At 43.7% G+C, this 14,983-nt stretch overlaps 3 protein-coding genes across 7 annotated transcripts; 2 read left to right on the top strand and 1 right to left on the bottom strand.

Annotated features, from left to right (window-relative positions):
• Positions 1 to 200: 200 nt before the first annotated feature.
• Positions 201 to 8,465, bottom strand: trim46a (tripartite motif containing 46a). Of its 4 annotated transcripts, XM_034610453.1 has the most exons (12): positions 8,231 to 8,465; positions 7,134 to 7,392; positions 6,464 to 6,614; positions 5,535 to 5,733; positions 5,304 to 5,450; positions 5,122 to 5,217; positions 4,436 to 4,689; positions 4,227 to 4,348; positions 3,787 to 4,116; positions 2,893 to 3,122; positions 2,710 to 2,777; positions 201 to 2,031 (listed from the first exon to the last, which is right to left on the bottom strand). In XM_034610453.1, the coding sequence occupies exons 1-12, from the start codon at positions 8,288 to 8,290 to the stop codon at positions 1,584 to 1,586; spliced, it is 2,364 nt and encodes a 787-aa protein (XP_034466344.1). In that variant the 5' UTR covers positions 8,291 to 8,465; the 3' UTR covers positions 201 to 1,583. The 4 variants fall into 4 exon arrangements, with proteins under 4 accessions (XP_034466344.1, XP_034466347.1, XP_034466345.1 ...); XM_034610456.1 differs by lacking the exons at positions 201 to 2,031; positions 2,710 to 2,777 and adding an exon at positions 3,457 to 3,536 and having other exon boundaries at positions 2,988 to 3,122; positions 8,231 to 8,432; XM_034610454.1 differs by lacking the exons at positions 201 to 2,031; positions 2,710 to 2,777 and adding an exon at positions 3,457 to 3,536 and having other exon boundaries at positions 3,054 to 3,251; positions 8,231 to 8,432.
• A 350-nt stretch (positions 8,466 to 8,815) lies between these two features.
• On the top strand, positions 8,816 to 11,572 carry tmem107l (transmembrane protein 107 like). Of its 2 annotated transcripts, none has more exons than XM_034610461.1 (5): positions 8,816 to 9,338; positions 9,449 to 9,516; positions 9,595 to 9,695; positions 10,489 to 10,585; positions 10,752 to 11,572. In XM_034610461.1, exons 1-5 carry the CDS (start codon positions 9,252 to 9,254, stop codon positions 10,819 to 10,821), a joined length of 423 nt encoding a protein of 140 aa, XP_034466352.1. In that variant the 5' UTR covers positions 8,816 to 9,251; the 3' UTR covers positions 10,822 to 11,572. The 2 variants fall into 2 exon arrangements, with proteins under 2 accessions (XP_034466352.1, XP_034466351.1); XM_034610460.1 differs by lacking the exon at positions 10,489 to 10,585 and adding an exon at positions 10,318 to 10,414 and having other exon boundaries at positions 8,822 to 9,338; positions 10,752 to 11,141.
• A 389-nt stretch (positions 11,573 to 11,961) lies between these two features.
• Positions 11,962 to 14,598, top strand: krtcap2 (keratinocyte associated protein 2). The gene is made up of 5 exons (XM_034610462.1): positions 11,962 to 12,116; positions 13,352 to 13,506; positions 13,690 to 13,753; positions 13,922 to 13,988; positions 14,089 to 14,598. Exons 1-5 carry the CDS (start codon positions 12,113 to 12,115, stop codon positions 14,207 to 14,209), a joined length of 411 nt encoding a protein of 136 aa, XP_034466353.1. The 5' UTR covers positions 11,962 to 12,112; the 3' UTR covers positions 14,210 to 14,598.
• Positions 14,599 to 14,983: the final 385 nt, after the last annotated feature.

The raw sequence follows: 14,983 nt of genomic DNA, 5'->3' as shown, positions 1-14,983 counted from the left end.
CATTGAAAGGTTTGTCTGTATAGGACGACATAGACTAAAGATAAAGTGCCTGGCAAGTAATGTAACAGTAAAAAGCCACTAATTTTTTCCTACTGTTTTTGTTACGCAAGAGCAACATTTACTCATCATACATTAAATACAAATACAATTCACTTTAGAGCTTCTAGTTTGCTCATTCATCGACACAAAGTGACTCCATGTTAGTTTTCAGTCATTTATTGTGTTTGTCGTGACATGATAGAAACATTCTGCAAAGTCTAAATTTGTAGATTCTGATTTCTGAGATGCTACAGTCTAAAGTCATTCAAGTGCTGCGCTGTAACGTGAGAAGAGGAGTCGACACGAGTTGTTCAAGACAGGATACACACACACAAACACACACACACACACACACATACAAACACACACATCAGAAAGCATGAAAGTCACAGCCAGAGCTCTCCCTCTCTCAGTCAGACACACACACACACACCAGAAAATCATATTATATATTAAAATACAGTCAGAGCCAGTTGATTTGAAAATATTAGAATAAAGACAATCTCTTGCATTGAAATAAAACATAACTCTGCTCTTACATTCCCTCAACGTAACTGGGAGTCAGTCAGTTAGTAAATGAGCGACTGTCAGTTGCGGTAGGGAAACGCTGTAAGAAACCAGAGCTCTTAAATTAGACCTTCTTCAGCTGGTTGTCATCCATCCTCTTCCTCCAGCTGATCATTAATATGTATGTGCAAATCAGTCAGACTCCACAGTTTAATACTGAACAAGGAGGCCATCTACATTTTCGACTTTTCCCAAAACTTAAAACAATGAAACGCATTCACAGGTTTGTGAGTAAACCAGCGTGACGAGAACATTATTCTTCACAACCTTGTTTTTACAACTCTGATCTCTGTAAATCTGAAAACGCAGAGGCAACAGTGAGACGTTTACTCAGCCAAAATGTCACGCACATCCTTCTGAAATGCAAAACTGTGACTGTAAAAAAGTTCATGTCCTGACACGAGCCAGCAGAGGTTTACCAATCACCGACCAAAACATATTCACACTCTGTAACTCTGCACTATTTACACATTGTTGACACGTGTTGAGGCTACATACGAATTGAGATAGAAAATTAGACATACAGTTCATCTGAGGTGCTTTTACAAGGTGACAGTTACCTGCATTTCTGTAAGTTACGTATCCAAGTTACACTTGCATGCAATTTTTTTGATGTCTGGGAAAAACTAAGACAAGTGTAAATGGACGGCAGATTTTCTTACAATGCAAGTCATTGTTCTAATCTGTTAGAAAGGTGCTTGACTCACCCTGTCCACAGAATTCTGCATAGTCGGATATCACTTCAGCCACAATGTCCATAGTCAAGGAAAAAAAACATTATCAAGCAAGAAAGAGAGATTTGATATTTTCAGGTGCAAATGCAAAACAATATCAGATATTTCTCGTGGGATCTCCCTATCATTGACAGTTCATTTAAGTATCAAAGGCTGTCAATTTTGAACTCACACACCTTCTCGTCCTCCAACAATATGATGAGGGATCTCTGAGTGAACTGTGTCCATAAACTGCCTCCTTCTTTACTTGCTCACATTTGTTGCCCGTGTCTGGATGGTCACCCTCCGTGGCGGCGGCTCCTCGACGCTCCGACTGGCCACGAGGTCCTGAAGCTGCAGGGCTCCCCCGCCGATGAAGCAGAAGGCCGGACACACCGGAGCTGAGCAATCCACGTGTGCCTCCCACAGCATCCGCAACGAGTGGGCGTCGTAGAAGGTGACCCGTCCTTTATCGCAGTCCAGACACACTCCCAGTCGGGGCGGCAGAGGAGCCGTGTGAGGGTGAGGCAGGTTGCTGTGGCTGCTGCCGTGGGAGTGCACTCCTCCGTGGCTCTGGCTGTCCGCCTGGCTCTGGCTCTGACCGTGCCCTTGTGGGAGCAGGATCTTGCCCATGCCTATGGTGAGGAAGCAGAAGGGAGGGGAGTCCTGGCCGTCTTCTGCTCCACTGTCATGGCCGCTGTCTGGGTCACAGCTGAGGGAGGAAGAAGGGAGGAAGAAATTAGGCTGAACAAGAGAAAAGCTGAGTGACGGATGAATATGTTCATTATGTATTTAAAACAAAACACAGAAAGACCTGAGGATCAATCACGCTTGACCTGAGGATGTGAAATACTCCACCTGCAATGCTTCTGTCTTATCAGAAAATTGTCTGGCTTTATACCCACTTAAAATCTATTAACAGTGCTCTTAATACCTTATATTAGACTGTACATTTATAATATTGTTGTCCAAATTTAATATGGATTTGTAAAAAAAGGTTGTGATAAGAAATGATTTGGCATTGCAAAAAAAAAAGCTGAATTGGAAAGTAAGTTATCTGATGATATCAAGGCTTAATGCTCCTTGTTTTAGTTTTACAACTCTTAACTTCACCGTTTGGATTCAGCCTCTCCACTCTCATTTACAAGCTCGTGTTTACAAGTTGTTCCACTGCCCCCAAGTGGCCAAAACATCAAATAAAACTCCAATAATCCTGATGTAAACGTGCGCTAAGCGACAGTTCTGGCGTGGCTCGTAATCCCCCTGTATGTCAGTGAATGTGCTACCAATAAATATGAGGTCCCAAGAAATCCCATTCATATCTGCTGTTCTTTTCTAGGGCATGAGAAACAAGGTCTCGTGTATATTTAGGAAGGAGAGCTTTAGTTACCGAGGACTGGCCATGTCCTGAGGGAGGTGGAACCACTCCTGTAGCTTCGTCTCCTGGCCTACCCCCACCTGCAAGAGAGACACACACAGAAAGATTCAGTCGCATCCACTTTGAGTCGGTATGTAAGGTAGAGCTGAGGCCGATATAACTAACAAACAACTGACAGACAAGATTTCCTCTCACCTTTACCAGGTAGGACCCAGGCTCCACAGAGCACGCCCAGTAGTGTCGGCCCTGAGTGACGGCCAGGTCAGCCACCAGCAGGTCCGACGTCAGGTGGCAAGAAGTGAGCGTGCGGTCAGCGACCTGCAGGAGGGAGAGGCCCGGCACGCTGCGGGCGTAGGTTTGGCCTCTACCCAGCGCCAGCCTGTCAGAGTGCAAACCCCAGCGAGAGTCCAAGGAGAAACTCAGCACTGGGAGGAGGTGAGAGAAGGAGGAGTGAGGAGGGAGAGACATGGCGAGGTAAGTACGAAGGAAAGGAGTCAAGGAGGGAGGAAGGATTTAGATCCTGTAGCTGGGACAGATTCAAAACTACAACAAGTCTGAACACATCATGGGACAAGAGGTGAAGAAGAGTAAAAGGCAGATCAAGAGAGAAAGATGCATTAAAGAGGGAAATAGAAAGTGACCTAACAGTTAATATGAGAGACAGAGTAGAGATTTTTTTTACCATATGTAGAACCAACAAGATCGAACGATGGAACGATGTATAAATAAAAGAATAGTTGAAAGTGCAATGAAACAGACCTGCAGCAAGAAAGACAGAAGCACAAAGAGTCGCACCAGGATGAAACTGGAATGACGAACACAAAAAAGAGGGTTTGGAGCTAAAATGAAAATAAAAGTGGGAATGGAGGAAATCAAGGGATGGAGAGAAAAGAATGATCAAGATTAGTCAATCAATTAATGGCAATACTGGAAAATATGGAAGTTAGAAAAATTCAAATCTTGAAGCATACTACTTATCCTTGTGTCAACAGTTTTTACAACGTGCAAAGATGAAGAGTTTTTTGTAGTGTATGAAATGTAATAAAATGTAAAAGTGATGATACGATGTAATACGTCTGCATATCTCACCAGGTGCGGGGGGTGTGTGGAGGTACACCTCTTCACTGTACTCTCCGAACCCGGCCTTGTTGCATCCTCTCACCCTGAGCACGTACACGCTGTCAATCTGCAGCCGCTCGATCACGGCACTGGTCCCTCTCACTTCATCCAGGCGCTGCCATGACGTTGCAGAGTTGGGGGATCTGGTGCCGCCCCACGTGGCTGCGGCTCCTCCCGCTCGTCGCTGGTATTCAACAGAGAAGTGCCAAGCTGGGGCCGAGTCCTGAGGGAGGCGCCAGCACAAGAACAGCTGGTCGTAAGCCAATGTCTTCTGAGTGTCGATGACTGGAGCCACTGGAGCTGCGGATGAGCCAAAGGCAATGGAGAGATTTCATTAATTGGTTTATAAACAAAGCGTGATTTCACTTTTTGGCAGAATTAATATCATGGGGACAAAGAACTTGGCGCACCACGGATGAATTCCAAGCTGTTGATGAGTTTGACCTCTTTGGACGCATCCAGGTGAAAATGTCTGAAGGAGGAATCTGCAGCGAAGGTGAAACACTGCAGGTTTTCGATGGCCTTCACCAGCCTGGAGGGGGACAGACACAGGGACGAATGAAGAAGAGAGAAAAGGAGACAAAACGGTCAAAAAGCTGGTGTGTTACAGTTACAATACCTGCTGTGAGTGACTCTGGCAGCCTGTACAAAGCAGGGTGCGTCAGTCTCCTTGAGCAGCTCCTGTGTGTAGGCCATCAGGCCCGCGTGCTCCATCAGTCCACGCCTCTCTGAGACCTGAGCAGACAGGGCCTCCTCCCTCCTGCTGCGAGATCCCTCCACGGCCAGAGCCAAAGCTCCCTGACGCTCGGCTACGGCCGCTCCCAGATCCCGGATACTGTGGATCAGCTGCTGCAGGGCTACTGTGCTGTTAGCCTGCAGACAGACAGACAGGGAAGGACCCTGATGAGCTGGACGGATATGATAAAGTACAGTGACAGATAAGGAATGACAACACAGAGATTTAGCTATTGCCTGCAGAGTGGGCCATTGCACTAGAGCCCTGGGCCTCTAGAGGGCGTGCTAACACTACCTGTCCCGTTAGTTGCAGTGGTTGACACAGTAAAGTGATTTAAATGGAATAAAACACAATAAAAATATCTTCCACAAAATAGTAATATTGTTGATTAGTGTCAAAACCTTTGCTTTTTTTGCCTTTTTCAACACACTGCGTTCAACCTGTTATATAGAGGACAAATAAAAGGATTCATTGTAGACCACAGTACAGTGTAAAACAAATTCTGCTTCAATTGTCCGAAGACAATGAGGAAACAGACACTTTCACAAAGCAGAGAAAATCTGGTTCACCTCCGTCTGTTTGATGGCTGCTTCCAGCTGAGTGATCTGACTCTGTATTGTCTCCTGGTTGGCCAGGATGAAGTTGACTTCCTTGTTGACCTTGTCCTGCAGCACCAAAACAAAAGTAAACATTTCAAAGCTGGATCCAGACTATAATCCTGAGACTGCTCAAACAGACCCCACACGCTCACCTTGAGGGCCTGGTAGGCCTGTGCTATAGGCAACACTTTGTGTCCATGGTGGACACGCCGGAGCTTGCAGAGCGGACACAGCAGCCTCTGGCAGTTGCGGCAGTACCACAGAAGTTTCTCCTGCTCGTGCTCCGTGCACATTAGGACCTGGAGCACAAAGGAGGATCAGGCACAAAGACAATAGAAGGAGAGCTCCTGTGTGTCGTGTACAAAACACAGAAGTAGACTAACCTTTGGCCTGAAGTTGTTGGTGGGTAGGATGTGTTCGTGCTGAGCCCGGGGAGTTCCCCAGGGGTGGTACAGTTTGAAACACTCGTTGCAGAAGTTGGACTTACAGTCGGCGCAGCCTTTAGTGGCCTCCAAAGACTGAGGGGGTTTACAGAAACCACACACGATGGCCACACTGCCCAGACTTATCGTTTGCCTGTACCTGGATGGCAGATAGGGATACACAGAGATTAGGGCAGAGCTAAGGCAGTTCTGCAGCAGCAAAAACAGAAAGCAAAGAAGTTCTTCAAACTTGAGAAAGGGAAGATGCTTGTCCCTGCTCTCTTTTCACAACTTAGGAATCCAACTCTGTTACTGCCTGACCTAGATACAGCAGCAGCAGCTGTTTTGTTTGTACATTCTGAGCAGTAAAACATGCAGCGTCACACTCTCCAAAAGAACGATTACCTCATGAAACTGCTGCGCGTGACTCTATGAAACTGCCTCCTGCAATCTCAGATCATTTTTCCTCTCACTTAATTAACATTTAAGACGGATATGCAATATTTTACTCTCCGTTATCCAACATAACTTTTGTAAAACTTAACCATTTTTGCCAGAGTTGTTGTCAGAGACTGCAGTTATTTTAGATGTCCCTGCAATCTGCTCTTAGGTTTACCTTGAATCTGGGGTAAAGGAGAGATTCATTAAAGCATCTCCTTCCGGCGAATGATTTCCTGTCTCATTTATAAAGCAGTATTGACTAGGCGCTTTATTTGTTGCATTTCTTTATTGCCCTTTGGAGTGGTTTGTTCTTGATTTCAAGCTAATACTGATCCAAATAAAAAACACAAGTCATGTTCTAGACAGCAGTAAGAACTCTGATGGGACCAGACTGTACCTGTGACCCTGTCTGCTACAGTACACACACACACACACACACACACACACACCTCTCCACAATGCGCTCCAGGGTGAGGTTGCGGAGGCATTCTGTCAGGCCTTTTTCTCCGAGCTCCACGTCCTGCTGACAGGAAGGACATGGGAACAACATGGGGGGAGGGGCCGCGTCTTTCCGCCTTCGCCCTGGGTAAGTCCCACACACTGGGAGAAGGACACAGGTGTCGCCGAGATGAAGGAGAAAAAAGAGACGGGTTGAGATGTAGGGAAGAAGAAGGTGTGTTTGTTGAATGGAAGATTTGGTTTGGGAGGAAAGACAGATAATAAAGAAGACTTGTGAGAAAATGTGAAAAGCAGAGTTGCTGTTCATCCCTCGTATCTATGCAGACCACAGGGATAAATAAAGGTCAAGTCACAGCGGAGAAAAAGCTATTTGCTTACACACACGCTCTGAAACACAGCTGCTCGACAGATACTTGCTGCTCTCTGCCTCCGTGGCCCTTTCTCTACATGCAGTTAAATAAGTCATGAGATTAATGTATATAGGTCTGCAGCAAGATAGTGATGAGTCAGCTAGATCATCTGTTTGACTTGGATGCAGTGACATCACACGCCATCATCATCTGAATCGTAATATCATGATGTCACTCCTTTTTTTCCTCACGTGAGGGCACAGCTTATTGTGAATGATGAACACAGATAATCTCCAGATCCTTCCACTACCTGTTCTGAGGACCCGTTCCAGGCGGTCGGGGGTCCTTGGCGTGGGTCTGCGTGCCTGTCGCGGGGAGCGGGTGTTGGGCGTGGAGGCCGGAGAGTGGGGTTCTGGAGGGAGCTCAGGTGGAGGATATCCCTTTTGCACCAACACCTCAGCCGCACACAGCAGACACACACTGTGTTGACACGGCAGGAGGATGGGCTGCTTCACCATCTCGTCACACACCGGGCAATGCAGCTCCCGCTCCATGCTCTTCATGTTAGACTGGAGGGGAGAGAGTTGTGTGAGGAGTTGGACCAGATAAAGGCTGAGTCACTGGTATGAGTACAGAATCATGTTGCTCTTTAGATTCTGCAACCTCCTGTGGCCTGAAAAAAGTGTGTGGGAGTCAAAAGCGAGAGAGGGAGCTGATGCAGACACTGGGTACACAGGCTGGTGTTTGATATACGGAGCATAGGGAGGACAAAATAACTCCCCCCTGCTTCAGGCGTTAGCCACTCTCCCTGAAAAGGACTGGAGTCCTCTAGCTTCACCTATCATTTGTGAAAAAATATATATGTAGGTTTAGGTACTATACAAACACAGGATATCCAATTGGTAATCGAGGGAATAAAATAAATTCAGCCTTCTGTTTTTCTCTGGCTCAGTTTTACACACGTATCACTGCTTTAGGCCCTGGTCCAGTGATGCAGCTGCTGAGCGCAGCATCCCGTCTCTATGGCAACGCTCATCATCTCTATACCTTCTCATCATGTGCGCATTTCCAGCTACTGATAAGATATTCTATCGATTAGAAGCATCACACATTCACCGCTTTACCTGCCGCGACGTTTCGCTTCTGTGGATATGGGCTGTGTCGCGTGTCCCCCCACCTCCACGCTCAGAGAGGAATCCATCGCTCTCTATGGTTGATTTAACGCCAAAATAATCTTCGAAAGGCAGAAGCGCTTCACATTCCTTCAGCACGTACGCTACCAATTGTGTAGGAAAATGGCCAAATTCTCTGACACATAATGAATGAGGAAACGCTGGATCTCCCTTAAAGCACACACGGTCGCTATAGTTGAAATAAACAGGGTGATTTAACGAGCGTCATACTCACACTGATGCGAACCAGCGCGTCCATGATCGAGGTAAAGGTTTGTAACTCCGCTTCTGCCATGATTGATGACACCGTCTGCTGCGATGCTCTGCAGAAAACCCACCAACACGCCGACGTTAAATGAAACCTAAAGGCCTGGAGCTGAGCATCCCCATCGGACTGGAGCTCTGTGCGTGTTCCTCCGTGCGTGATGATGTGTCGTCTGTCTCAGAACAACGAGTCGTCGTCGTGGGTGAGAGGGGAGGGAGGGAGTGAGCGTGGGGGGGGGGGGGGGGTGAAGGTACAAGCTGTATCATCACAGCCGCATAGAGCTAAATATATATAAACATATCACAATGCTAGATTTGCTATTTAATTGTGTTACAGTGAAAGCTATATATATATATTTATTTGACGATATAAAAACACCGTGCCCGCTGTCATCGCAGTGTTCTTATGATAATTGATGCTTGGCGTTTATTATAAGAACATAATATTTATTCATCCCTGTTTAGCCTCTTGTAGATTTTAAATTTTTTTAATTTTCATCTATCACACTAACCTCAAATCCTCAAATGTTTGTGGCCCAGTTTTTATTATCGCCAATAGGTGGCAGTGTCGTAACCAGTCCGTTCTCGATTGTCGTCCGGACGCGGAACCTTTGGATATTAGTTGTTCAACCCGGGAAGTTTTCACGAATGGACCGACTCGGCGGTTGTTGTGGCAACCGTCTTTTAGCGTGAATAGCAACAACGTGAACATCGTATGTATGGTCGTCAGTTAAGGAAGCGAATCGTTAGATAAAAAATAGTTTATCTACGTTTAACTCGCGTTTAACTCCGACCCATGTTGTTGTGTTCGTTCGGGATACAGTTAGCTAGATCTCGCACTGTGGCTAAGAGCTACTGTCCATTAGCCGAACACGGGAAGTGGTGCAGCAGCGAGACTCTACTGCAGGAAACAGTGGGATGAGAATAATCTCTGCTTTGCTAGTTTCATGTTGTATTGGAGTGTAAACTGAGAAGCTAGTAGCAGTGTTAGCATGTCGGCTGTTAGCAGTCTCGTCCCTGCACGGTTTCTCACCATCATAGCTCATCTTGTCATCGTTATCACCATCTTCTGGTCAAGGGTAAGTTAGAGAGACAGATTTTCACAAATTCCAAACCTTTGTCACAAGTTTAAATCATAAAAGTAATGTTTTTCTTGCTTAATAAGTTGTGTGTTGTTTTTGTTTTTCAGGAAAACAATGTAAAGGCCTGTTTGCCTTTGGATTTCACGCAAGAGCAATATGACACTGAAGACAGAAAGTAAGAACACATTTTGACTATTTCAACACACGGCAGTAAAGAAAAGCACAGTCTTCAGTATCTGTGAATTTGTTTCAGCTTGGTGGTGGGACTGGCCGTCACCCTCGGGCTGTTTGCCATCGAGCTGGCTGGATTCTTCTCAGGGGTTTCCATGTTCAACTGCAGCCAAGGTCTCCTGTGTATCCTTTACTGTGTCGTAGTGGGTCACTCATTCATTATTACTGATATGTGATTGGGATGTAATTGATTTGGCAGAATAGAAACTAATAGAAATCAACAGGGGAGCTCGACAATAATATATCAATCTGTCCATTCATTATCTGTATACCGGCTTTATTCCTTGAGGGTGCAGTGCTGGAGCCAAATCCCGGCTTCCAATGGGCAAGAACAATAATATATATTTTTGTTTAAATTTAGTTTCCTTGGTATGTGAATGGTCACAGGTCATACGAACGCAATGTCCCTAGTTTGATTCCACTATTATGGTTAGTTATACTCCTGTCTGCCTTTGTTTCTCACCACTGTTTAACAAATGCAAACAAACCAATACTAAACTCAGATTCAGACACTTTAACTAAGTTCAGAGTCCAGGGCAGAAAAAAGGGACAAGACATGAAATTTGATCAGAACTTTACAATGAAAATGTCCTCCACCTGAAATATGTGTCAATCTAAATATCTCTTGATGAGCCCCCATAACATGTCAAGGAATTAAAACTGATTTATAAGTGATATAAATAAGTCAGTCTAGTCTACAGTTACAATTCCATGACTCCACCCTCTGTGTAATCGCCTACAATAGCAACAGGAGTCCATGCCAGTGCCTCAGTGGCTCTGCTTTTCTTTCTTTTTGAGCAGTGGGAGTGTGAAATCTACTGGTGGATCCTTGCCATTTGCAGGTTAGTGTCACATGTACTTAATATTGTGTGTTTATTTCCCAAAAGTGTTTTTCCCTGACAGATACTTCACCCAGCTCTGGCAGTCCACTGCAGCGCATCTGTCTCTTTGTCTTTCTTTGTATTTGAGAAGTGGGAGTGCTGGACATATTGGGTTATTTTTGCTGTCTGCAGGTTGGTGCGTGTGTGTGTGAGTGTGTGTGCACACGAGTGAGTTGATGCTTGCATTTGTAAAAAGAGTAAAGTCAAACAGAGCAAGTATAAACAAATAATGCATTGTGCTGGAACTTTTCTGTTAATGTTTCTCCCACAACTTCTGTCTCTGTCTGTCTCCCTCTAGCGTGTTACCTGCGTTTGTGGAGATTCTTCTGTTTGTAGCTGTTTTTGGTCTGAAGAAGAAGCCACTATGAAAGACGATCCAGATGTGAAGTGCTACGAAATACAGTCCACATCTGTCTCAATGAGTCAAAAGCAAAACCAAGAAATACCAATGGAATATACAAGCCACTCTATCTGCAACATTTGTATTTTTTGTATTTTGAATGAAATAGATGCAGAGTGTTTATTTTTTTAAATGTTTCAGTCATTAGGTTAGAAAGGATTTGTGAGAAAGTCAGTTGTAGCTTTTGTAACTTTGTGGAGAAATGAATACTTATTTGTAAATAACAATTAATCTCTTTGTTTGTCAAATTTCTGTGTAAAATCTTAGAATGCTATTTTCATTCCAAATATACTTTGTACAAGTTCTTTCTTAAACTGTCGTTTGTCTTTTGCTTCTCTCTCTCAACTCTTTTGGTGCTCTAGTCTATTTTTGTCTACCTGACACACTTTTTTCATGGTGCACATACAAACACTGTCTCTTTCAACCTGACTGACGGGTCACTGCCACAACCACGGTCTTAATCCAGTGCCCATTCAACCATTTGAAAAGTGGGTTAGTTTACAGACTTTTTAACACTTGGAAAGTACAATAATCAAAACTTCACTTAAAGTTGAATGTGCAGAATGGCAAGACCAAGTGAAGTAGGCAAAGATTCATACATTTATAAATTACTAAAATATTAATAACAATTGTTGAAATTAGTAAAGGAAGATATGTAGATTTAACATATACAATACTCAATAACACCAGAATAAAAGATAATCAAATAAAGACCTCAAATGTAACTCACTTATTTACAACTTTCTTTCATAGCAATCTATTCCTTTCTCTGTTTTTACGTTTGTAAGTCATTCTCAGAAAATGGATATTGCAGCAGGGCCTATTTATCCCCTTAAATATCTACAATTTTCTCTTTTTAAACAAATAATCATACTTATTCGGAGAAATTGGCAGAAATGTAGATAAAAAGCTGATCTCTCTCTCTCTCACACAATGTTGAGCAAAGGGAAATTCCTTTAAGAGGAAGCACACCAGATTTAATAAATCTTTCCTGACCCAGGCCCCATCTCTCAATATGTATCTAAAAACCTTTTTTTATATACAGTCTATGGGTGAAACTAAAGACTTTATACAAACTGGGTCAACAGTCTAGGGTCCATGATCTGATGCCGTCCCCGCCCACTGGTCCCACCTCAAATGTACACCGGGTAGTCCTTAGTTTTTTTTAGTTCCCACAGCCGGAGCGTTTTCCTGTCCCTACGACATTAAACTCAATTCTCCTCAGTTTCATTTGAAGGACTCTGATTCAACATCGACTCATGGGTATGTGTGGATTTATTTACTCATCGGTCCAGTGCATTTGAGAAGAGAGTTGGTATTTGCACAGGAGAGTTCAGATGTTAGCTTGCAGGTCTACGGCGAAGCTAACGTGCGGAAGTGGGTCACAGTGTTCGACTGTTAGCTTCAGTAATGTTCACTCAGTGTGTCTGATATTAAACAGCAGCGAGACCTGGCGTGTTTTCTCTGTGTGTGTAGAGTTTTATACATTTTATATTAGCCGGGGCTGGTAATGTTGGCTGTTAGCATGAAGCTAACCGCTACACGTCGGAAGGGTTTGAGTGTGAACACTGACGTGGCGCTTCATTCAGAGAGCTCAGCAGTTTACTAGTGTGAGAGATGGACTTTAATTTAATGTTTAAAATGATAAATACCCGAGTTGACGATATTACTACTGAGATTATGATGCCACGTTTAAGATTCTTCCCATATCCTGTTCTCACGATCCTTAAATCTGCTGTTGAAACCTGCTCCTTCAGGAAAAGGTGATTCATGTTAGTCTCCATTTAATGTGAAACTGGAATATTCATGTAACTCCATCATTAAAGTGTCACACGAAGTTCCCAAACTGCAGTTGCATTACCTCCTCATACAGTCTTGCTAATAAAACAGTTTATTGGGAACACTGATCTGAAATCAGTGCAGTCCAGCGTTCAGACAACAGACCTGCAGTAAATCCTTCACACGTTTTTTAAAATTTCCAGTTTGTGTTGAAGCTGTTTTAGCGATGTGTTGATTCAACTGGGTGATTCCTGTGAAGGATGGAGTCTGTGTTGTTGTTGAACTGCCGTGTTGGCAGGTGTTCCACTTCAGGTTTCAGGTCAACAGCAGCACGAACCACATCCTGCAGGAGGATCACACAGGAGGGCTGCGCAGTAAAACAATATCAATAATGATCCCAATAGCAACATAACAAAGGTTCAGTGTGTAGTATTGCTTATAAATGTGTAAGTACAGTGAGGAGGTTGAACACGTGATTGATCTACCTCAGATTTGTAAAAATGTTTTGCTGTTTATCAAGTAATTCTCTGCTAATAAAGAAGTGTTAAAAACCAAATCTTTAACTCGGGAGCCATTTTTATCATGATTTTTTATTTATATAAACACAAGGGTTTATTGCAGGACTGTTTAACAAGGTGTTCCTAAGAAAAACAGACAAGAGAGGGCAAGTCGACTCGCCTGATATTTTCCTGATGATGTCATTTCTCTGGGCTTTGCAGCGGCGAACACAGGCACCTCCCTCGTGCTGTCCAGTCTGCTGTCAGTGCTGGTGTTTGCCGGGATGCAGATGTTCAGTAAACAGCTGGGATCTACGGAGTGGCTCACCATCCTGGGAGGTTTCCTGGGCTCGGTCCTCTTCATCTGTTCCCTCACTGTATCCTTTTGGTGGCATTCATGATTTTTACGCATCGTTTAAAATAGCTGTTTGTTATTGAACAAATTTAGGGTTATTTTGATGACAGTGGAGCCTTCATGAAAATAAAAAAAAGATTCAGATTGATTCAGTCTGTTACATAGATAGAAATATCCATATGTTCTTCTTTAACATTTCATCCAGGCCTTTAGTAATCTGGAAAACCTGATTTTTGGGAAAGGATTCCAAGCCAAGATTTTCCCAGAGAGTAAGTGATGAAGTTAAACTCGTGTTATCAGCACACTGTGTCGTTTACCCTGATAATAACCTGTGTAATTCACATTTGATCATTTAACCACATTACAAACAGTGTGTGCCCTTTATCAGTGAACAGTTTTGTAATTGTGGTTCTGCTCTTCATTCTCTCGACTTCCAGTTCTGGTTTGCATGTGCCTGTCACTGTTTGCCTCTGGTCTGGTTCATCGTGTCTGTGTCACCACATGGTAAGTGATAATAAAGGCTTTTTTCAGTCGCTAAAAAAAGTTAATAAAACTTATTTTTAAATTGTGTTCCTGAGCTGTGTCCCTCTTTTTTTCCCTCCAGCCTCATCTTCTCCCTCTTCGCCCTGTACTACATCAACAAAATATCTGCCGCTCTTTACCAAGCAGCTGCTCCTGCAGTCACACTGGCCAAGGCTGCCAGCAAGAGCAAGAGGAAGAACTAATGACCCTGTGGGATGGCACTGGAAGTTCACCAGGCAATATTGTCCAGATGCTGATGGACAGTGAAACACAACTGTGTATATTTTGTCCGAATAATTTCTCCAATCCACGACCCTCTTTCTAAAATCGGCTTATTTCAGTGAGTGCAAATTTGTAACCGTTACGACATAGTTTTTGTTTTACAGTGATCTCAAATTTGAATTGTTCTTGGTACACTAAGGTGAATGAACAGCTATCTACATTCCATTGAAGACCTTTTCCTCAGCACTGTTTTTACACTGGTAACAATGAGATTCATCAACCCAACCATGTTATTTGTATATTCATCAGCACATCAAGTTACTTTTTTGTTTAATTCATTTTGTAATTAAACTCTGTAAAAGACTTTTAATGTAATGTTCTTCTTTCAAACAGTGTTATTTGTTCGGCGAGGTGTGGCGCTGCCTCAGCTAATTAACTGGTGTCTAAGAAAAAGACAAGTAGAGGACACACCTTCACCAAGGCCCCACATGCCCCTTTAAAGTCAATCAAATAAATTCAAATGTCGAACACTCGTAAATATCAGTCCTTTGGGCGGAGTTAACAGTAACCTGCTTGGATCCCTCTCCCACACACTGTGGTCTGAGCCTCCCTGACGATTTTTAGCATCCAAAGCTGCTTCACGGTCCTGGGCCATGATGACAAAGCACAGATCTTTGTCATCTCTCGTCTCACCTTGAGTAAAGAATATCCCGAGATGCATGACTGTCATGCACATAGCAAATGTTCTAATGTTC

This window comes from Hippoglossus hippoglossus, chromosome 16 (genome assembly GCF_009819705.1).
Source record: "Hippoglossus hippoglossus isolate fHipHip1 chromosome 16, fHipHip1.pri, whole genome shotgun sequence".
NCBI classification, from domain to species: Eukaryota; Metazoa; Chordata; class Actinopteri; order Pleuronectiformes; family Pleuronectidae; genus Hippoglossus; species Hippoglossus hippoglossus.
Note: the sequence above shows the minus strand (reverse complement) of the source record. Positions and strands in the feature narration are given on the sequence as shown.

What these genes read in the sequence shown, in the direction of transcription:
- trim46a (XM_034610453.1), bottom strand. Translation starts at nt 8,290, where the DNA reads ATGGCAGAAGCGGAGTTACAAACCTTTACCTCGATCATGGACGCGCTG. An exon ending in AGGCCTACCAGGCCCTCAAG is followed by an intron (nt 5,218 to 5,303) that starts GTGAGCGTGTGG and finishes TTGGTGCTGCAG; the next exon opens with GACAAGGTCAACAAGGAAGT. An exon ending in CAGCTTGGAATTCATCCGTG is followed by an intron (nt 4,117 to 4,226) that starts GTGCGCCAAGTT and finishes GCTCATCCGCAG; the next exon opens with CTCCAGTGGCTCCAGTCATC.
- tmem107l (XM_034610461.1), top strand. Translation starts at nt 9,252, where the DNA reads ATGTCGGCTGTTAGCAGTCTCGTCCCTGCACGGTTTCTCACCATCATA. An exon ending in TATGACACTGAAGACAGAAA is followed by an intron (nt 9,517 to 9,594) that starts GTAAGAACACAT and finishes AATTTGTTTCAG; the next exon opens with CTTGGTGGTGGGACTGGCCG. An exon ending in GTTATTTTTGCTGTCTGCAG is followed by an intron (nt 10,586 to 10,751) that starts GTTGGTGCGTGT and finishes GTCTCCCTCTAG; the next exon opens with CGTGTTACCTGCGTTTGTGG.
- krtcap2 (XM_034610462.1), top strand. An exon ending in AGCCAAGATTTTCCCAGAGA is followed by an intron (nt 13,754 to 13,921) that starts GTAAGTGATGAA and finishes CTCGACTTCCAG; the next exon opens with TTCTGGTTTGCATGTGCCTG. An exon ending in CGTGTCTGTGTCACCACATG is followed by an intron (nt 13,989 to 14,088) that starts GTAAGTGATAAT and finishes TTTTCCCTCCAG; the next exon opens with CCTCATCTTCTCCCTCTTCG.